General features: G+C 35.6%; 1 protein-coding gene across 1 annotated transcript in view; it reads right to left on the bottom strand.

Annotated features, from left to right (window-relative positions):
- Positions 1-24,081, bottom strand: part of MSH4 (mutS homolog 4) — a 97,436-nt gene that overhangs the window by 30,736 nt on the left and 42,619 nt on the right. Inside the window, exons 9-15 of the mRNA XM_032640502.1 lie at positions 21,776-21,850; positions 12,461-12,525; positions 11,177-11,346; positions 7,181-7,317; positions 6,104-6,207; positions 4,736-4,860; positions 2,971-3,171 (exon numbers count right to left, since the gene is read on the bottom strand). Coding sequence (XP_032496393.1) covers positions 2,971-3,171; positions 4,736-4,860; positions 6,104-6,207; positions 7,181-7,317; positions 11,177-11,346; positions 12,461-12,525; positions 21,776-21,850 — 877 coding nt within the window. The remainder of the gene's footprint in view (positions 1-2,970; positions 3,172-4,735; positions 4,861-6,103; positions 6,208-7,180; positions 7,318-11,176; positions 11,347-12,460; positions 12,526-21,775; positions 21,851-24,081) is intronic.

Genomic DNA, 24,081 nt, shown 5'->3' with positions numbered 1-24,081 from the left:
GATCAATAAAACTAAAAGCTGGTTCTGGGAGAAGATAAACAAAATTGATAAACCATTAGCCAGACTCAACAGGAAAAAAAGGGAGAAGACTCAAATCAACAGAATTAGAAATGAAAAAGGAGAAGTAACAACTGAAACTGCAGAAATACAAAGGATCATGAGAGACTACTACGAGCAACTATATGTCAATAAATGGGACAACCTAGAAGAAATGGACAAATTCTTAGAAATGCACAAACTTTCAAGACTGAACCAGGAAGAATTAGACAACATGAACAAGCCAATCACAAGCACTGAAATAGAAACTGTGATTAAAAATCTTCCAACAAACAAAAGTCCAGGACCAGATGGCTTCACAGGCGAATTCTATCAAACATTTAGAGAAAAGCTAACACCTATCTTTCTCAAACTCTTCCAAAATATAGCAGAGGGAGGAACACTCCCAAACTCATTCTACGAGGCCACCATCACCCTGATACCAAAACCAGAAAAAGATGTCACAAAGAGAGAAAACTACAGGCCAATATCACTGAGGAACACAGATGCAAAAATCCTCAACAAAATACTAGCAAACAGAATCCAACAGCACATTAAAAGGGTCATACACCATGATCAAGTGGGGTTTATCCCTGGAATGCAAGGATTCTTCAATATATGCAAATCAATCAATGTGATACACCATATTAACAAATTGAAGAAGAAAAACCATATGATAATCTCAATAGATGCAGGAAAAGCTTCTGAAAACATTCAGCACCCATTTACGATAAAAACTCTCCAGAAAGTGGGCATAGAGGGAACCTACCTCAACATGATAAAAGCCATATATGACAAACCTACAGCCAACATCATTCTCAATGGTGAAAAACTGAAAGCATTTCCTCTAAGATCAGGAAAAAGACAAGGTTGCCCACTCTCACCACTATTACTCAACATACTTTTGGAAGTTTTAGCCACTGCTGTCAGAGAAAAAAACAAAATGAAATGAATCTAAGGATAAGAAGAAGTAAAACTGTCACCGTTTACAGGTGACATGATACTATACATAGAAAATCCTAAAGATGCCACCAGAAAACTACTAGAGCTAATCAGTGAATTTGGTAAAGTAGCAGGATACAAAATTAATGCACAGAAATCTCTTGCATTCCTATACACTAACAACAAAAAAACAGAAAGAGAAATCAAGGAAACACTTGCATTTACCATAACAACAAAAACATAAAATACCTAGGAATAAACATACCTAAGGAGGCAAAAGACCTGTATGCAGAAAACTACAAGACACTGATGAAAGAAATCAAAGATGATACAAACAGATGGAAAGATATACCATGTTCTTGGATTGGAAGAATCAATATTGTGAAAGTGACTATATTACCCAAAGCAGCTACAGATTCAAAGTAATCCCCATCAAATTACCAGTGGCATTTTTCACAGAACTAGAACAAAAAATCTGACAATTTGTATGGAAACACAAAAGACCTCAAATAGCCAAAGCAATCTTGAGAAAGAAAAATCAAACTGGAGGAATCAGGCTCCCTGACTTCAGACATACTACAAAGCTATAGTAATCAAGACAGTATGGTACTGGCACAAAAACAGAAATATAGATCAATGGAACAGGACAGAAAGCCCAGAGATAAACCCATGCACATATAGTCACCTTATCTTTGACAAAGGAGGAAAGAATATACAATGTAGAAAACACAGCCTCTTCAATAAGTGGACCTGGGAAAACTGGACAGCTACAAGTAAAAGAATGAAATTAGAACACTCCCTAACACCATACACAAAAATAAACTTCAAATGGATTAAGTAAAATATTTGCAAACAAAGCAACTGACAAATGATTAACCTCCAGAATATACAAGCAGCTCATGCAGCTCAATATCAAAAAAACAAAGAACCCAATCCACAATGGCAGAAGACCTAAACAGACATTTCTCCAAAGAAGATATACAGAGTGCCAACAAACACATGAAAGGATGCTCAACATCAGTAATCATTAGAGAAATGCAAATCAAAACTACAGTGAGGTATTACCTCACTCTGGTCATAATGGCCATCATCAAAAAATGTACAAATAATAAATGCTGGAGAGGGTGTGGAGAAAAGGGAACCCTCCTACACCGTTTGTGGGCATGTAAATTGATACAGCCACTATGGAGAACAGTATGGAGGTTCCTTAAAAAACTAAAAAGAGAACTACCAAATGACCCAGCAATCCCACTACTGGGCACATACCCTGAGAAAACCATAATTCAAAAAGAGTCATGTACCACAATGTTCATTGCAGCACTATTTACAATAGCCAGGATATGGAAGCAACCTAAGTGTCCATTCACAGATGAATGGATAAAGAAGATGTGGCACATATATACAATGGAATATTATTGAGCCATAAAAAGAAATGAAATTGTGTTATTTGTAGTGAGGTGGATGAACCTAGAGTCTGTCATGCAGAGTGAAGTAATTCAGAAAGAGAAAAACGAATACTGTATGCTAACACATATATATGGAATCTAAAAAAAAAAAAAAATGGTTCTGATGAACCTAGGGGCAGGACAGGAAAAAAGATGCTGACGTAGAGAATGGACTTGAGGACACGGGAAGGGGGAAGGGTAAGCTGGGACAAAGTGAGAGAGCAGCACTGACATATACACACTAACAAATGTAAAACAGATAGCTAGTGGGAAGCAGCTGCATAGCACAGGAAGATCAGGTCGGTGCTTTGTGACCACCCAGAAGGGTGGATAGGGAGGGTGCAAGGGAGATGCAAGAGGGAGTGGATATGGAGATATATGTAAGCATATAGCTGATTCACTTTGTTATACAGCAGAAACTAACAGAACATTGTAAAGCAATTATACTCCAATAAAGATGTTAAAAAAAATAAAAATAAAACACTGGGCACAAAATGTTTTAAATAGGGAGCAGAATTGGTAATTATAAAGTAAATCTACAACTTACCAATCTGGGCCATAATCTGACAAAGAGCAATCTGTTTCAAATATGTGGATTTCCCACTCATATTTGGTCCAGTTATGATAAAAAAATTACTGCCTTCTGTAATATAGGTATTGTTGGCAACAGGTTTTTCCACAGATATTTTTTCAAGTATGGGGTGCCATCCATGTTTGATTGCTAAAGTATCAGTAAACTCTGGCCGAACTAAAGAGAAAAATGTTTTTGAAAGATTAATATATTTATACTTAAAGATTTTGTGGTATGTACATACTGTTTATACTTCAGTGATTTTACTTGGGTCAATTTGGAACAATATCATTAAGGTATTATTTTATCTCCAATCCTTCTAAATTATAATTTACATAGTCTAATCACATCACAACTTTTATTCATTTCCAGAAAAATCTAAGACTTAGCTCCCTGTCATTGTGCTGGGCTCCAAAAGAGTTCATAAGTTTTTCAGATTTGCATAAATTAAAATGAATCAACCAACCACTGATAACACTTTTAAAATAATTTACAAGTACTCTAAAATTGCACATTTACTTAATCCTTGTCTTAAGCATTATTTCAAATTTGATATACTTAGCTTTCTGAATGAGGTCTAAAAATAGAGTAAAACCAAATAAAAACATAATTTTATGTCCAAAGTTATAGAAGTTTTGTGTAAAAAGAAATCTCAGAGGGTAGAGAAAACAGACACAAAAGATTTGTTAATTTATAGCAAGAAACAACGATCAGGTCTGTATAGATAATTTCTGAGGTGAAGAGGGTGGGAGGACAAGTAAAAGTTAAAATGCTACATGCTTCTAGATGAAACACATGGATAAACTTGAAAGCATTCATTATAAAAGTGAGGCTGGGGCTTCCCTGGTGGCGCAGTGGTTGACAGTCTGCCTGCCAATGCAGGGGACACGGGTTCAAGCCCTGGTCTGGGAAGATCCCACGTGCCACGGAGCAGCTGGGCCCGTGAGCTACAAATACTGAGCTCTGCGCGTCTGGAGCCTGTGCTCCGCAGCAAAGAGAGGCCGCGACAGTGAGAGGCCCGCGCACCGCGATGAAGAGTGGCCCCCGCTTGCCACAACTAGAGAAAAGCCCTCGCACAGAAACGAAGACCCAACACAGCCAAAAATAAATAAATGAATAAATAAATTTATAAAAAAAAAAAAAAAAAAAAAAAAAAAAGTGAGGCTGATTAGAAAAAATTTGGTTTACTATTTTTAAATCATTTTTAACATAAAAAATTCACTATTTATAAGTTTTGAGTTTTAGAATGGTCCCTCTCAAAATGGAGCAACATCAAATATCTTAATAGTTAAGAAAACTACTATTAAAATAGCTGATCTCTAATGTAAGGTTTTAACCCCAAAAGAGACATAAAAGATTGAAGTTTTGGCCTATATAATACCAACTGAAAATTTTAACATTTCCATAAGAAATACAGAAATATCAAAAAGGAAAAAAATCTTTGTGAAATACCTTTTCCCATCATACAGTCTTTCTTATTTGGGGAAACTTTAAAGTTTCTTGCTGTTTTTTTTCTTTGTGATTTCTCAATTTCTCAGTAAATAATTTTCTGACTTTTAAAAGAAAATTTAAGGATAATTTCACTTCCTCTATTTTGAGTCTTAGTCTAGGACCATAAGCAAGACATTGTATTTCAGGTAAAAAAAAAAAATGTAAACCATTCATAATTGTTACATAAAATTGCTTGAACGGAATACAAATTTCAGTATGCAATGTATTTATCCCAAAGAAAATAACTTACCATAGTCAGAAAGAGTGCAGGCATGAGCAAATGACAGTAGCATATCCAGCATTGACACAGTGTCAGACAGTTTATGTAAGCAATGAATATGTTCATAAATCTCACTAAGCAGTTTGCACACTATCCTGAAAGTACATGTTTGGTAAGACAAGTAGTGCCTTTTACAGAGACACATACAATGCAATTGTAAAACAATATTAAATTCATTGTCTGAGGTAAAATAACATTCACATTTGAGTTGTACACTGCAGGTAAAGTCTATTGTTCTATTGCCTCATTTTAGAGATGAGGAAATTGAAGCTTATACTCAAGGTCACAGTTACTTAGTAGCAAAGAATCCATCTTCTAGTGTGTTAACACCAAGTTTTTAAAATAACTCCTTTTATTAAATATTAATACAATAAATTCTTATTAATAGAAATATTTTATATAGGTCAAAGCAAGCCCTCACTATACTTCAACAGGTCCCATCTGCTAATAATTTTGTTTTTGCAATGTTAAATTCAACACAAAAGCTATTATGTATTTTCTCTCACCCATTCTCTCTCTCCCTCTCTCTCTCTCTTCACACACACACACACACACACACACACACATATCCTAACAACATAATTATTTAAGCTTTTATGTTGCAGTTATCATATTGTGACATAATATAAAAGTTTTTCCCTTACATGGAGAAACATGTTCCCCAGCTTACTATATCTTATAATCTTTTTGGTCTATGCTCTGAAATTGTTTTGAAAGCCCAACATTTATCTTTATCATCTCAGCTTACCAATGTCCTAGTTCTTATTTCTAGACACATTGCTACTGTTTCATGAACAGCAAAAGATTGGCATTATTGTGATATTGTTATGTAAGTACTAAGGCATGAGAATTTGAGGGCTTACATACTAAAGAAAAAGAATAAACCTAATGAAACTTATCTGGGCCCAAGATAAGCGCAGATGTGCCAAGTTCTACATCATGGTGGAATATATACTACAAAAGTATCAGTGGTACTACAGGTATTTCAAGCTCATGTCATTATGACATTTCTTAAAACTTTATGGAAAGAATAAATGAAGTACTGCTGAAATGTAGAAATTTGGTTGGGTATCAAACTTTTTCTATAACACAGTATAATGTGTTTGTTTGGTTTGGTTTTGTAATTAAGATTTGCCCTGAATGTTCTGTGAGGCTCAGTGATCCCAATCACAATGACAGACTTTAAAGTTTTAAATGGTTTTCCAGAAAATGGTCTTTCCTTGCTAACATTTGTAACTATAATTTTCCACAACCAGACAAAAACTCAATTAATGAAACTTATAGTACCTCAAATTAAACAAATTTAATTCAGTATTCAAAAATTTCAAGTGCTCTTACATGTAAGTCATGTGATAGATTTCTCTCAAAGACTCTTGGCATCTTTCATTCATTTTAATTAAATCTGCTGATGTAAAGCTGTAAGAATTTTTCACTTTAGAAATCTGCTAGGAGATTAAAAAATAAATGTCAAGATACATATATACTCTTATGAAATAAAACATACAGATTTAAAACAATAGAAGTATAGGTACTTCGGTTAATCACTTTAATTTTTCAGGTAATAATCTCACAAAAAATCCCAAATAATGTTTGTGAAAGAGAAAAGGAAGATCACTTCTAAAGTTAAAGCAGAATTTTTTAACCTGGTCCATCTGACATGACTATTTTTACAGGCCTTAAAGTAGCAATGTAGAAATGTTAAAACACTACATCTTATTACCAAGTAATAATATGCATGGTAGATAGTAATCCGCACTCCCTCTCTGATCCCTCCCGTCTTAGCCCTTGGCCCATATCCAAACCTCACTCAATCTCTCAGCCCATTCTTTACTTCATCCATCCCTCATTACTTGGTAATACAATAGGTATTTTAAAGACCCAAAAGTTGAATGGTTTGTTTTTGTCAAAAGGTACTCCCTGGGGGCAGAGAAAACAAAGTGGGTTAGACGTTCCCAAACTGGTATATTGTGGAGGAGTTAACATGTATATAGAAAAAAATATCACCCTGGCCCAAAGGTTTGGCAATACGAGATTTTAAAAAATCAAGCAAATTTCTCTACTTTAGGACTTTCATTAAACCTTTAATAGGCAGATGTGCATTGAGAAGAGATAGTACAGTACTTTCCAAACTTCTTTGATCAAAACTTCCTTTTGGACTTTCTTCATTTTCCTTTTTTTAGCCATACCAAGCTCCCAGAGCTGTGGGAAACACTGTGTTTGGTATTTCTCTAAAAAAATCTTCTCAATCGCTTTTCGATTAGTAAAGCTATTAGGTGGGTGAGTAGTAGTAAGAGAAGCAATACACAAAACATTCAGAAATTTGTCATGTAATACTCAAGAAGTGCCTGAAAATATGTAAATGCAATTCTGTAAAATCAGAAACAATAATTTCCTAGCCAAAACTCTAGAATGAACCTTAATAAACTCTGAAGGAAGCTGATCATTGGGTAGGGCTGTACAATCTGTAGTCATCTGAATGAAAAATCCTCGAGCAGAGCTAAAACTTGTCCTTAAAGGAAGACTATATTTTTCTGCAAGCTGCGATATCATTCCTAGTGACCAGAAACAAGAAAAACAAAGAAATTTAATGAGAAAAAATACTCTTCATGTTTAAAAAAATCATATAACTTGTTCTTATTTTATATATAAGTAGGAAGGTCTTGTTACCTTTTTCTTTTTTTTTTGAAGTATAGTTGTTTTACAACATTGCATTTGTTTCATGTGTGCAACATAGTGATCCAGTGGGATTTTTTTGCACATTATATTCCATTATAGGTTATTACAAGATATTGAATATAATTCCATGTTATATAGTAAATCCTTATCACTTATCTATTTTATGTATACTAGTTTGTATCTGTTAATTCCATACTCTAAATTTGTCCCTCCCTCCCTCTCTCCTGTGGTAACCATGAGTTTGTGTTCTATGTGATTCTGTTCCCGTTTTGTATATAGATTCATTTGTATTATTTTTTATTTTTTTCAACTTTGAAGGCAGGAAAGATTTTTTTAATGACATTTTATACAAGAGACCCACTGTCTACTCCTGGATATCTCTGTGTCTCCTAAGAGAAGACACTTGTGAGTCCAATTAAAACTCAACTTAAGCAACTAACTTGTGGTCACAACTGTGTCATTCATCTGTGTTTGCCCCACCGTGGTGTCGAGCCCACTGCTCTGTTCAGGGCTGGTTGGTGTTCTACCAATGTCTGCCAATTTAATAAATGACTGAATAAATGAAAAAGTGAATGAGAAAAACTTAGAGCCTTAGCCAGGGTCTCCTTCTGATCATTTAGATGGTGCTTACTTCCAAATTAAATGAGAAGGACCTGGTGCTAGAATAAAAATAAATAGCTTACTAAAAAGTAAAAAAGTTTAAAAAAGTAAAAAGTAAAAACTAGTTTTTTTTTTTAAAAAGGCCAATAAAAACAAAACCAGAAAATCAAAGAAATTATAGAAGGTTCCACTTTCAGCTAGGATATTAAAAAGTCACAAAAAACCATCAGTGCCACTGTAACCATGAGAAAACAATAAATTTAGAAATCTTCTGTCATAAAAGATATTGCAAGAGATCCAGACACAAGTCTAAATGAATGGAATTCCAAAGAGAGACAAGCCCTAGATGACTGGGCATGAGTAAGTGGGAGGCAGCTGCTGTTGGTAAAGAAACTCTGATGGGATGAGGAGGAATGAGCCACATTTCAACCAGCCAGGCCTGGCTGCTTGGCAGACTGGAAAACAGAGAGACAGCCAGCTCTCACTGTAGCCCATTCTCCCTCCCAATATTTTTTTAAGTTAATTTTTATTGTAGTACAGTTGCTTTACAATGTTGTGTAAGTTTCTACTGTACAGCAAAATGAATCAGCTATACATACACATATATCCCCTTTCTTGGATTTCCTTCCCATTTAGGTCACCACAGTGCATTAAGTAGAGTTCCCTGTGCTACACAGTATGTTCTCATTAATTATCTATTTTACATATAGTATCAATAGTGTATAGTGTCAATCCCAATCTACTAATCATCCCACCACCCCCACTCTCCCTCTTGGTATCCCTACGTTCGTTCTCTACATCAGTGTCTCTATTTCTGCTTTACAAATAAAATCATCTATACCATTTTTCTAGATTCTATGTACATGCATTAATATACAATATTTGTTTCTCTCTTTCTGACTTACTCCACTCTAGGTCCATCCACATCTCTACAAATGACCCAATTTTGTTCCTTTTTATGGCTGAGTAATATTCCATTGTATATATGGACCACACCTTCTTTACCCATTCCTCTGTTGATGGACATTTCGGCTGCTTCCATGTCCTTGCTATTGTAAATAGTGCTGCAGTGAACATTGGGGTGCGTCTTTTTGAATTATTGTTTTCTCTGGGTATATGCCCTGTAGTGGGATTGCTGGGTCATACAGTAGCTCTATTTTTCATTTTTTAAGGAACAGACATACTGTTTTCCATAGTGGCTGTATCAATTTACATTCCCACCAACAGTGCAAGAGGGTTCCCTTTTCTCCACACCCTCTCCAGCATTTATTTTTTATAGATTTTTTGGTGATGGCCATTCTGACCTGTGTGAGGTGATCTCATTGTAGCTTTTTTTTTTTTTTTGCAGTACACGGGCCTCTCACTGTTGTGGCCTCTCCCGTTGCAGAGCACAGGCTCTGGACACACAGGCTTAGAGGCCGTGGCTCATGGGCCCAGCCGCTCCACGCACGTGGGATCTTCCCGGACCAGGGCATGAACCTGTGTCCCCTGCATCGGCAGGCGGACTCTCAACCACTGCGCCACCAGGGAAGGCCCTCATTGTAGTTTTGATTCACATTTCTCTAATAATTAGTGACGATGAGCATCTTTTCATGTGTCTCTTGGCCATCTGTATGTTCTCCTGGAGAAATGTCTGTTTAGGTCTTCTGCCCATTTTTTGTTTGGGTTGTTTGTTTCTTTGATATTGAGCAGCATGAGCTGCTTGCATATTTTGGAGATTAAATCTTTGTCAATTGCTTCATTTGCAAATATTTTCTCACATTCTGAGGGTTGTCTTTTCATCTTGTTTTTTGTTTCCTTTGCTATGCAAAGGCTTTTAAGTTTCATTAGGTCCCATTTGGTTTTGTTTTTATTTTCATTACTCTAAGAGGTGAGTCAAAAAAGATCTTGCTGTGATTTATGTCAAAGAATGTTCTGCCTATGTTTTCCTGTAAGAGTTTTATAGTGTCTGGCCTTACATTTAGGTCTTTAATCCATTTTGAGTTCAATGATTAACTCTTATCAATTCTTCCTTCAACCTCTGCATCTCTCTCTTCTCATATACACCCAAAATAATGCTTTGTTAACTTGTAATAGCTTAAAATAGTTCCTCTTTCCATTGCTCCACTCAAATTCACTCAACATATCTTCTTGATCAATTTCACTCCATAGAGCAAAAACATCTCAGTGCCTCTTCATTCTCCTTGGGAAACATCTCCAATCTGGCCTTCGAAAATTAAATTCTGATCCCCAGTCTACATTTCTGACCTTATCTCTTAGTAGCTCTGTAAGGAAATGCCCTATACCATCCTAACAAATTTCCTTAAGGTTTCCTCAGGCCATTGTGCTTAAGTGTATACCACTGCCAGAGGGCAGAATTCCTTTTTAGGCTATTCTACTAAAAATATTCCCATCCTCTATGCCTCCACACCCAGTCACACTCTGACCCCTCTGACCTACTATTTTTTTCTTCATATATCTTAAATCCATGTGAAATTATGTACTATATATGATTGATATACTTTATATATCAATATGAATATATATATCCATATATATCAATGGAGATATATATATATATATATATATACACACACACACATACATATGTGTGTATGTTTATTATCTGTCTCTACTACTATTATAGCTCCATGAGGACAGGGACTTTGTTCTGTTCACTATGTATTCCCAGTACCTAGGACAGTGTCTGTATTAACTAGGAGATTAGTAAATTCACAAAATGAATTACTGTACTAGCTGAAATGCTACCTCTTCTAGACAAAAATGATATCTCTTCCTCCAATGAAACCCTTTAGCACTGATAGCCAGTATTTTTCATGCAAGTTATACTCAACATTGTATGAAGGTAAACTACTCTCCTAGCCTTCATGTAACCCTATATTTAAATTTGAATGAACTCTAAATTTAAGTTTGTAGAAAAGAAGGGACACATTATAACACTGTGAGATCTTTTTTTTTTAAAGGCTCCTTAAATGATAGTATCTGTTAACATTATCTGTTATTTGTTTTGGTAACAAAAAATAAATTTAAAATATGCATCGTTAATATAATCAGCAAAAAAAGCATAACATGTCCTAAAAAAATTTGTTTTATTTCTAAAAAAACAGAATAAATATGTTCAAGTAATTACATTACCTGCTATGTCATCTACAATCTCTGTATATGTTCTTCTGGCTATGTCAAGAAATTCATTTATGTTAGACCTCACTGCATAGCACTTCTGAGTCCTCATGTTCAGGCATCCTTTCATGTATCTTGCATCATCATTAATTACTGTTTTAATCTTGTCAAGTATGATTACAAACCTAAAAAAGAACATTATAGGCAATAAGTCAAACAGTTATGTTAATTGATAATTTGAATAACAGTTAACGATAGCAAATAACATTTTCTTAAAATTATTGCTGAAAATTATTTTGCAAATAAATAAACAATATATATAAAATTACATAAATTAGGACTGTGACTACATCAATTGTAAACTATTTCATCAGTCATAACTACTCTCCTAAAATAACATGAGACCACCAAGAACAATCCTACAACTGATGATAAATAGATCTCCTAAATTACACATACTGTGTCTGTGAATATAAAATATATCCTTGAAGCACTTTATAAAAATTCTGGCTTCATGCTCATTGACTCAATAAACATTTACTTATACCATGTAGCAATCACTGTGTTAGGTGCAGGGATTCAAAGAAGGATTAACATATGGTCCTTGCCCTCAGCTGGTGCAAGGGAGATTAAGCATATTATGAGACAGTATAACAGGAACATTTCAATCATCAGTGTCTAAGTGCAGTGATCATGCAGACCAGGAGTCTGGTAACACCTATTTTCCTAACCTTTTATTTTACAGTATTCTGTTCTGTATTTATCTGTAATAATTCGGTTTTATTAACCTCATTTTGTGACCTCACATAAGGTGTGAATCTTGAATCAATAAAATAACAGCTTTTAAGTATCACAAGCCATTTTGTTCAAGAACCAAGGTGCCACTGCTAAAAGCAATACTAAAATTAAACTGTAATTAGATCTTATTCAGTATTCATATAGACTATTTTTCGGTTACATTAAGTCCTTCATGATTTAACACAAAAGAATAATATATTTTTATATTTGCAAGTCTTTCCATGGAGAATAATTAAAAAGAAATATTAAAATTTTTTATGATTTCAATTTTTAATGCTATTATAATTGTCCATTAACACAAACCCTCAATGTGCTGTTACCCTATTTATTGGTATTTATAAAATATAATATATAAATAAATTTTTAATGAACAGCTTAAAATTTCTGTTAACCAAAGCTCAATTAATTGTTCTATAGAATATAATTAGAGTTCTTAAAATCAGTTATGATCAGGAAGAAAGAAATAATATGCTATTTTATTAACAGTTGAATGACAAAGACCTCTTATCTTCCAAGGAACCATAGTAAGCTCTTAATAAAGGTGTGTTACAGTTCTTCAGAGTAATCTATTAAAGAATAAAGAAAAAGATAGTTAAGGATAATAAATTATGACATTATTCAAACAAAGCATTTTAGACTTGTTTGGTACTTTACATTTTACCAAGTATTTTCTTGCTTCATCTTCTCATTTATATACTCATAACAGAAATTTTAGGTATGCAGGTGAAGACAGATTGTATCTGGCCCATTTTTCAGATAAAGAGCACATGGCTAAACAGTGGCATCCACTGCTTTACTATTATGACTTTTATTTTTCTTGCTGCCCAACTAACATTAACATTAAACTACTTATTAATGTAGCTTAACTAGTTTAATTAACTACTTATTAATGCAGTTAAACAGTTATCATTGTACATTCAGAGTACTTTACATATAACTCCAAAATTTGGGTTAAATGTATTAATACATTAAACTAAAAAAGTGTTTTGTATATTTGTAAACAGAGCAACTTCTCCATTCTTATATGGCAAAAGTAGGGATTTTATTTTGCTTAATTGAAACTATGAGTGATCACTATTTGAATAAACAGAAAAGAGAGAAAACATAGGTAACCTGACTTTTACCTCCTATTTTAGTTTTGTTATGAGGCAATGGCAATAACTTTTTTGCTTATTAATAGAAAAATAATACTTACATACAAATAAAAACTAGAAATGCATAAGAGCATAAAGAAAAACATTTAAATCACTCATTATTCTACCACCCTTCCAAAGATAAATACTCTAAGTATTATGACATATTTCCTGTCCCTTTTTCAAATCAAAAAATTTATATGATTACATGCTCCTTTTCTCCCCCATCTATTTAAAAATAGATGAAAAAAATCACCATTCTGTAACCATTGGAGTTACTTCAGGTTAGTCATTAATAAATAACAAAATCAATGGGTGAAAATTTGACAAGAAACAGTATATTTACACAGTCTCATGGTATCTCTCCACAAATTACTTATAAATTTATAGTGAAGTAACTAATCGAAGTTATTATCACCAAGAAGGGAAAGAAAAATGACATCATGTGCCTCCTGATGTAATACACTGAGAAAGATACAACATTGCTCATAGAGTATTATTGCCAAATACGTGTAAGCAGAATTTAATCATGAGGAAACAATCATGCAAACTGAGGAATATCTTATTAAACAACTGACCCGGCACCTGTGGCCGCTGGTTTTCCTGCACATTTGGCACCGCCAGGGCTCTTGTGATCCAAGCAGTCATACCACCTCTGCACCTAGTCCTCACAGGGGCAGACCAAGAGCTCCAAGGCAGCCTCAGGAGCAGACTCCTGTAGGTGGACCACATGCAGAGGTGGGGATAAAACCAAAGCTGAACCCCAGGGATGGGGTGACTAAGGAAGAAGATCTAAAATCTTTCTACCAGTTGTACAAGCTGCAGATCAAACCCCCACGATCAGCTAGGAAGACCCTGTTTTTATGGAATATCTGAGTAGATAATGAGTGTTCCCACAAATGAAAACGGTCTAGCTCTGGCAGCTGTGGACTTTGGGGGCAAGCACACGCAGGAACTGGGCCAGATCAGAGATAGAGTGGTCCCCACAGGGCACACAGCAGGTCCAGAGACCAGCCCAGAGGCAGAGGAGGGCCTCTTGGGGAGGCAGAGGTGAGCTGTGGCTCACAGCATGTAAGGACACTAACAGCGGAGACTCCAGGAAAACATAATTATTACTATTAATTTTATTACATTTTGATTCATTCTGTTGTTGCCTCTAGCTTTTTTTTCTTTCTTTCATTTTGTTTGTTGTTGTTTTAGTTTTTTGTTTTTTAAATTCAGTCTTCTGGGATCTCCATGGTTTATAAAATATTTTTATTTTTTTATACATTTCTATTTTTACTTTGCTTTTATGTTGTTCTGTGTTCTTTTCCCTTATTTTCTTCCTTCCTCTTTTTCTTTAATATTTTTTTCTGTTTTTCTTTTTTTTATATTTCCATTTCTACTTTGTTTTTCTGTTGCCTGTGTTTTTTCCCTTTTTATTATTTTTAAATCATTTTTATCAGTTTATTCTGTTTCCTTGCTTTATTCTTCATTGGCACACTGTTTTGTTTTTGTTTTTAGGTTATGTATTTATGTTAGTTTTAATCCTAATTGTTTGATTTCATTTTTGAGTTCTTGTATTTCTCTGGTTGTTCTCTTGATTTTTGTTTTATTTGGCTCTGTTTTGTTTCTTGCACGTGTGTGTATGTGTTTCCTTGTTTCTGTTTTTGTTTGTTTGATTTTGTTTTTACAATTTCTCCAGGGTTCTGTTTGCCTTTTTTCTTTAATATATTTTCTATTTGTTAAAATATATTTTTATTTCTACATTGCTTTTCTGTTGTTCTGTCTTTTTTCCCTTTTCTCTTTTTCTTTTTTTTTTAATATCATTTTTGTCAGTTTGTTTTGTTTCTTTGCTTCATTCTTCAGTTAGAATTCTGCTTCAGTTTTATTTTTTGGTTTTGGGTTTTTGTCAGCTTTCCTCTTAATTGTTTGATTGCATTCTTTGGTTCTTCTGTTTGTCTGGTTGTTCTCTTGCTATTTGATTTATTTGGTTCTGTTTTTGTTTCTTTTCTGTGTGTGCAGCATGTTTCCTTGTTTCTGTTTCCATTTGTTTGATTTTACTTTTTACCATTTGTCTGGGATTTTGTTAGTCTTTTTTTTTTTTTTTTCATCCCCTTTATTGCCAGGACGAGATACTTGCAGTGTCCTGGTTCCTCAACCAGAAGATGGGCCTGAGGCTCTGGAGTAGCAGCACTGAGTCCAGGATGCTGGACCACCAGAGAATTCCCGGTCCCAGGGAAGATTAACTGCCCAGAGCTCTCACTGAGGCCTCTATCTGAATCCAAGACCCAGGTCCACCCAAGTGCCAGCAGCTCCCAGCACTGGACATGTCATACCAAACAACAAACAAGACAGGAACACAAACCCACCCAGCAGCACACAGACTACGTCAAGTCATACTAAGCTAACAGACAGCCCAAAACAAATCACCTGACGTGGCCCTGCTCATCAGAGGGAAAAGACGCAGCTCCACCCACTAGAATGCAAGCACCAGTCCCTCCCATCAGGAAGCCTACACAAGACACTGGACCAACACCACCACTGGGGACAGAGAACAGAAGTAAGAGGAACTGTGACCCTGTAGCCTAGGGAAAAGAGACCTTAAATACTGTATATTAGACAAAATAAGAAGACAGAGAAATATATTACAAAGGAGCAAGATAAATATGCACAAGACCAAGTAAATGAAGGGGAAGTAGGCAAACTAACTGAAAAAGAATTAAGAGTAATGATAGTAAACATGATCCAAAATCTTGAAAATAGAAGACAGAAAATACAAGAAACGTTTAACAAGGACCTAGAAGAACTAAAGAGCAAACAAACATTAATGAACAACACAAAAACTGAAATAAAATACACTCTAGAAGGAATCAATAACAGAATAACTGAGGGAGAAGAATGGACTAGAGAGCTGGAAGATAAAATGGTGGAAATAAATGTCGCAGAGCAGAGTAAAGAAAAAAGAATGAAAAGAATGGAGGACAGTCTCCAAGACCTCTGGGACAACATTAAGCACACCAACATTCAAATTATAGGCGTCCCAGAAGAAGAAGAAAAAAGAAATGGGGCTGAAAATATTTGAAGAGATTATAGTTGAAAAATTCCCCAACATGGGACAGGAAATAGCCACCCAAGTACAGGAACCACAGAGAGTCCCATACAGGATAAACAAGGAGAAACATGCCGAGACACATATTAATCGAGCTAACAAAACTTAAACACAAAGAAAAAATATTAAAAGCAACAAGGGAAAAGCAACAAAAAACATACAAGGGAATCCGCATAAGATTAACAGCTGATATTTCAGCAGAAATTCTACAGGCCAGAAGGCAGTGGGAAGATATATTTAAAGTGGTGAAAGGGAAAAACCTACAACCAAGATTACCCAGCAAGGATCACATTCAGAATCGATGGAGAAATCAAAAGCTTTACAGACAAGCAAGTTAAGAGAATTCAGCACCACCAAACCAGCTTTACAACAAATGCTAAAGGAACTTCTCTAGGCAAGAAACACAAGAGGAGGAAATGACTTACAAGAACAAACCCAGAACAATTAAGATAATGGTACTAGGAACAAACATTTCAATAATTACCTTAAATGTAAATGGATTAAATGCCCCAACCAAAGGACCCAGACTTGCTGAAAGGATACAAAAATGAGACCCATATAAATGCTGTCTACAAGAGACACACTTCAGAACAAGGGACACATACAGACTGAAAGTAAAGGGATGGAAAAAAGATATTCCATGAAAATGGAAATCAAAAGATAGCTGGAGTAGCAATACTCATATCAGACAAAATAAACTTTAAAATAAAGACTATTACAAGAGATAAGGAAGGACACTACATAATGATCAAGGGAACAATCCAAGAAGAAGATTTAACAATTGCAAATATCTAAGAACCCAACATAGGAGCACCTCGATACATAAAGCAAATGCTGACAGCCATAAAAGGGGAAATCAACAGTAACACAATCATAGTAGGTGACTTTAACACCCCACTTACACCAATCAACAGATCATCCAAACAGAAAATAAATAAGGAAAGAAAAGCTTTAAATGACACATTAAACAAGATGGACTTAATTGATATTTATAGGACATTCCATCCAAAAACAATAGAATACACTTTCTTCTCAAGTGCTCATGGAACATTCTCCAGGATAAACCGTATCTTGAGTCACAAATCAAGCCTTGGTAAATTTAAGAAAATTGAAATCGTATCAAGTGTCTTTTCCAACCACAATGCTATGAGACTAGATATCAATTATGGGAAAAAATTTGCAAAAAATACAAACACATGGAGGCTAAGCAATATGTTATTAAACGACCAAGAGATCACTGAAGAAATCAAAGAGGAAATCAAAAAATACCTGGAAACAAATGACAATGAAAACACGACGACCCAAAACCAATGGGATGCAGCAAAAGCTGTTCTAAGAGGGAAGTTTATAGCAATACAATCCTACCTCAAGAAACAAGAAAAATCTCAAACAAACAACCTAACCTTACACCTAAAGCAATCAGAGAAAGAAGAGCCAAAAAAACTCAAAGTTAGCAGAAGGAAAGAAATCATAAAGGTCAGATCAGATATAAATGAAAAAGAAATGAAGGAAACAATAGAAAGATCAATAAAACTAAAAGCCGGTTCTGGGAGAAGATAAACAAAATTGATAAACCATTAGCCAGACTCATCAGGAAAAAAAGGGAGAAGACTCAAATCAACAGAATTAGAAATGAAAAAGGAGAAGTAACAACTGAAACTGCAGAAATACAAAGGATCATGAGAGACTACTACGAGCAACTATATGTCAATAAATGGGACAACCTAGAAGAAATGGACAAATTCTTAGAAATGCACAAACTTTCAAGACTGAACCAGGAAGAATTAGACAACATGAACAGGCCAATCACAAGCACTGAAATAGAAACTGTGATTAAAAATCTTCCAACAAACAAAAGTCCAGGACCAGATGGCTTCACAGGCGAATTCTATCAAACATTTAGAGAAAAGCTAACACCTATCTTTCTCAAACTCTTCCAAAATATAGCAGAGGGAGGAACACTCCCAAACTCATTCTACGAGGCCACCATCACCCTGATACCAAAACCAGAAAAAGATGTCACAAAGAGAGAAAACTACAGGCCAATATCACTGAGGAACACAGATGCAAAAATCCTCAACAAAATACTAGCAAACAGAATCCAACAGCACATTAAAAGGGTCATACACCATGATCAAGTGGGGTTTATCCCTGGAATGCAAGGATTCTTCAATATATGCAAATCAATCAATGTGATATACCATATTAAGAAACTGAAGTATAAAAACCGTATGATAATCTCAATAGATGCAGGAAAAGCTTTTGACAACATTTAGCACCCATTTACGATAAAAACTCTCCAGAAAGTGGGCATAGAGGGAACCTACCTCAACATGATAAAAGCCATATATGACAAACCTACAGCCAACATCATTCTCAATGGTGAAAAACTGAAAGCATTTCCTCTAAGATCAGGAAAAAGACAAGGTTGCCCACTCTCACCACTATTACTCAAAATACTTTTGGAAGTTTTAGCCACAACAATCAGAGAAGAAAAAAAATGAAATGAATCCAAATAGGATAAGAAGTAAAACTGTCACTGTTTACAGATGACATGATACTATACATAGAAAATCCTAAAGATGCTACCAGAAAACTACTAGAGCTAATCAGTGAATTTGGTAAAGTAGCAGGATACAAAATTAATGCACAGAAATCTCTTGCATTCCTATACACTAACAACAAAAAATCAGAAAGAGAAATCAAGGAAACACTCCCATTTACCATTGCAAGAAAAACATAAATTACCAAGGAATAAACTTACCTAAGGAGGCCAAAGACTTGTATGTAGAAAACTATATGACACTGATGAATGAAATCAAAGATGATACAAACAGATGGAAAGATATACCATGTTCTTGGATTGGAAGAATCAATATTGTGAAAGTGACTATACTACCCAAAGCATCAACAGATTCAGTGCAATCCCTGTCAAATTACCAATGGCATTTTTCACAGAACTAGAACAAAAAATCTGACAATTTGTATGGAAACACAAAAGACCTCGAATAGCCAAAGCAATCTTGAGGAAGAAAAACAGAACTGTAGGAATCAGTCTCCTTGACTTCAGATATACTACAAAGCTATAGTAATCAAGACAGTATGGTACTGGTATGAAACAGAAATATAGATCAATGGAACAGGACCAAAAGCCCTGAGGTAAACCCACGGACATACAGTCACCTTATCTTTGGCAAAGGAGGCAAGAATATACAATGTAGAAAAGACAGGCTCTTCAATAAGTGGAGCTAGGAAAAGTGGACAGCTACATGTAAAAGAATGAAATTAGAACACTCCCTAACACCATACACAAAAATAAACTCAAAATGGATTAAAGACCTAAATGTAAGGCCAGACACTATAAAACTCTTAGAGGAAAACATAGGCAGAACACTCTATGACATAAATCACAGCAAGATCTTTTTTGACCCACCTCCTGGAGTAATGGAAATAAAATCAAAAGTAAACAAATGGGATCTAATTAAACTTCAAGCTTTGCACAGCAAAGGAAACCATAATAAGATGAAAAGATAACCCTCAGAATGGGAGAAAATATTTGCAAATGAAGCAAATGACAAAGGATTAATCTCCAAAATATACAAGCAGCTCTCTAGCTCAATGTCAAAAAAAGAAAGAACCCAATCCAAAAATGAGCAGAAGACTAAATAGACATTTCTCCAAGGAAGACATACAGATTGCCAAGAAACACATGAAAAGATGCTCAACATCACTAATCATTAGAGAAGTGCAAACAACCACAATGAGGTATCTCTTCACACTGGTCACAATGGTCATCATCAAAAAATGTACAAACAATAAATGCTAGAGCGGGTGTGGAGAAAAAGGTTTCCTCCTACACTGTTGGTGGGAATGTAAATTGATACAGCCACTATGGAGGACAATATGGAGGTCCCTTAGAAAGCTAAAAATAGAATTACCATATGACCCAGAAATCCCACTACTGGGCATATACCCTGAGAAAACCATAATTCAAAAAGATACACGCACCACAATGTTCACTGCAGCATTGTTTACAATTGCCAGGACATGGAAGCAAGCTAAATGTCCATCAACACATGAATGGATAAAGATGATGTGGCACATATACACAATGGAATATTACTCAGCCATAAAAAGGAGCAAAATTGAGTTATGTGTACTGAGGTGGATGGACCTAGAGTGTCATACAGAGTGAAGCAAGTTAGTAAGAAAACAAGAAATATCGTATGCTAACACACATATATGGGATCTAAATAAATGGTATTGATGAAACTAGAGGCAGGGCAGGAATAAAGGTGTAGAGAATGGACTTGAGGACAGAGAGGGGGAAGGGGAAGCTGAGACCAAGAGAGGGAGTAGCACTGACATATATACACTACCAAATGTATAATGGATGGCTAGTGGGAAGCTGCTGCATAGCACAGGGAGATCAGCTCGATGCTTTGTGACCACCTAGAGGGGTGAGATAGGGAGAGTGGGAGGGAGGCACAAGAGGGAGGGGGTATGGGGATATATGTACACTTATAGCTGATTCACTTTGTTGCACAACAGAAGCTAACACAACACTGGAAAGCAATTATATTCCAATAAAGATATTTTTTTAAAAAACTGACCCTTACTCTTCAAGATGTCAATATCACAAAAGGCAAAGAAAGGCTGAGAAACTTTTCACTTTAAAAAAGTGTAAAGGGGCTTCCCTGGTGGCGCAGTGGTTGACAGTCCGCCTGCCGATGCAGGGGACATGGGTTCGTGCCCCGGTCCAGGAAGATCCCATGCCGCGAAGCGGCTGGGCCCGTGAGCCATGGTCACTGAGCCTGCACGTCCGGAGCCTGTGCTCCGCAACGGGAGAAGCCACAACAGTGAGAGGCCCACATACCGCAAAAAAAAAAAAAAAAAAAAAGTGTAAAGAAACATGACGTTAAATACAATGCATGGTCCTTGACTGGATCATGTACCAGGAAAAAAAAAAAAATACCATAAAGAACAGTATTAGGACAACTGAAAAAATGTGAATATAGGCTATATATAATATGCAGTTGATCCTTGAACAACACGGGTTTGAACTGTGAGGGTCCAGTTATGGGTGGATTTTTTTCAATAGTACAATAAATACCACAGTACTACGTGATCTGCGGTTAGTTGAATCTGCAGATATGGAACTGCAGATGCAGAGGAACTGTGGATGTGGAGGAACTAAATATTCAAAGGGCCAACAATAAGTTATATGCAGAATTTCCACTACACGCAGTGTTGATGTTCCTGACCCTCATGTTGTTCAAGGGTCAACTTAATAGTATTTTACCAATGTTAAATATCCTGAATTTTTAAATCATATTGTGGTTATGCAAGAGAACATCTTTGTTCTTAGGAGATATGCACTTTAGTATTTAGGTACTGCAACTTATTCTCAAATAGTTCAGTAAGGTAATAATAAGGACAATAATATGTGTGTGTGCTGTGTGTGGAAAGAGAGAGAATATGAGAATTCACTATACTATTCTTGCAACTTACTGTGTGAAATTTTTTCAAAACAAAAAGTTTAAAAACCTGATGCTAGACATGTTTTAAACAACATATACACATAAAAATTACCTTTAAAGGATCCACGAGTTCCAAGGTATGTTTTAGGTATATTAAATTTGTTATCTTTGATTCAGCTGCATTAATCTATTAAGATAAAAATCCAAATGTGGACACCATAAATATTTAACACATTAATGGGTTTTCCTCTTGAACATTCTACACTTACATTTCCCATACATTTTTATTTATCAACCTAGGCAGGATAACAGCCTAGACAATGATTACAAATTACTGACCCATCATGATAAGCCTAATGCACTAGTCTCCTGTGAGTCTGACAGTGAGAAGAGTTCACCTCACTGTACCCAACTTTCATTTCTATATAAAACCCTTTGTGTCCAGCTTAACCCACAGTAGCAACAGGAGATACAATTCAATACTGACCAGCACTAAGAGACTAAGATTAATTTTAAAATGCAGAAAAGACACTGATAAATGGATGATACTTGAAAAACTGAATCCAAACCTCCCAGATAGTTATAGAACATGAATTTCCCTCATTGGTTCCTGTTTATGCAAGTAAAACAATTTTCATAATTCCAGTGGTCCAAACTAATTATAGTTTTTCAAAATAAAGCAACATCAACATTCTAAATTTTATAAATACATTTTTTGAAAATCAAATCATACCATCTCCAAAGCCAAACACTGGTACTAAACCTGGGGAAATGATGAATGTTTGTGAATGGACTAATTTACCAATACTGACAAGGAGTTTTAGGATATTACAATTATGATGTAATATGCTTGATATAGAGCTGTTTTATTTTTAATGAAATATAGTTGATTTATAAGGTTATACTAGTTTCAAGTATACAGCAAAGTGATTCAGTTTTACAAATATATAAATATATCAAGAATATATAAAGATTAAATAATATGTAATACATATTCTTTTTTTACATTCTCTTCCATTATAGGTTATTACAAGATATTGAGTATAGTTCCGTGTGCTATTATAAGTAGGCCCTTGCTGGTTTTCTATTTTATATATATTAATGTGTATATTTTAATACCAAACTCCTAATTTATCTCTCTCCCTCTCCCACTTAGTAACCACAATTTTGTTTTTTATGTTTGTGAGTCCATTTCTGTTTTGTAAATAAGTTCATTGTGTCATTCTTTAGATTCCACATAAGCGATATCATATGTATTTTTCTTTCTCTGTCTTGCTTACTTCACTTATCTTGATAATCTCTAGGTCCATCCATGTTGCAAATGGCGTAATTTCATTCTTTTTTATGGTTAATATTCCATTGTGTGTGTGTGTGTGTGTGTGTGTGTATGCGTGTGTATACATGACATCTTCTTTATCCATTCATCTGTCAATGGACACTTAGGTTGCTTCCATGTCTTGGCTACTGTTTTGTTTTTTTTTCTTTAAAATATTTATTTATTTATTTTTGGCTGCATTGGGTCTTCACTGCTGCACGTGGGCTCTCTCTAGCTGCAGCGAGTAGGGGTAACTCTGTTGCGGTGCATGGGCTTCTCATTGCAGTGGTTTATCTTGTTGCGGAGCACGGGCTCTAGGTGCGTGGGCTTCAGTAGTTGTGGCTTGCAGGCTCTAGAGCACAGGCTCAGTAGTTGTGGCGCACAGGCTTAGTTGCTCTGCGGCATGTGGGATCTTCCCGGACCAGGGCTCGAACCCATGTCCTCTGCACTGGCAGGTGGATTCTTAACCACTGTGCCACCAGGGAAGTCCCTTGGTGCATGTATCTTTTTTGAATTGTTTTTCTTCAGATATACGCCTAGTAGTGGGATTGCAGGATCATATGGTAGCTCTATTTTTAGTTTTTTAAGGAACCGCCATACTGTTCTCCATAGCGGCTGTACCAATTCACATTCCCACCAACTGTGTAGGAGGGTTCCCTTTCCTCCACACCCTCTCCAGCATTTATTATTTGTAGACTTTCAATCATGGCCATTCTGACTGGTGTGAGGTGATACCTCATTGAAGTTTTGATTTCCATTTCTCTAATTAGCAACGTAATTAGCAACGCTCACGTGCTTTTTGGCCATCTGTACGTCTTCTTTGAGAAAATGTCTTTTTAGATCTTCTGCCCATTTTTTAAAAATATATTTATTTATTTATTTAGTCTGTGTTGGGTGTTAGTTGCGGCATGCAGGATATTTCATTGCAGCATGCAGGTTCTTCATTGCAGTGCACAGGCTTCTCTCTAGTTGTGGCGTGTGGGCTCCAGAGCATGTGGGCTCTGTAGTTGTGGTGCATGGGCTCCAGAGAGCATGGGCTCTGTAGTTGCGGCACACGGGCTCTCTAGGTGTGGCGTGCAAGCCTAGCTGCCCTGCAGCGTGTG

The sequence above is a fragment of the Phocoena sinus genome, chromosome 1, assembly GCF_008692025.1.
Source record: "Phocoena sinus isolate mPhoSin1 chromosome 1, mPhoSin1.pri, whole genome shotgun sequence".
Classification (NCBI taxonomy): domain Eukaryota; kingdom Metazoa; phylum Chordata; class Mammalia; order Artiodactyla; family Phocoenidae; genus Phocoena; species Phocoena sinus.
This window is presented reverse-complemented; position numbering and strand designations above follow the sequence as displayed.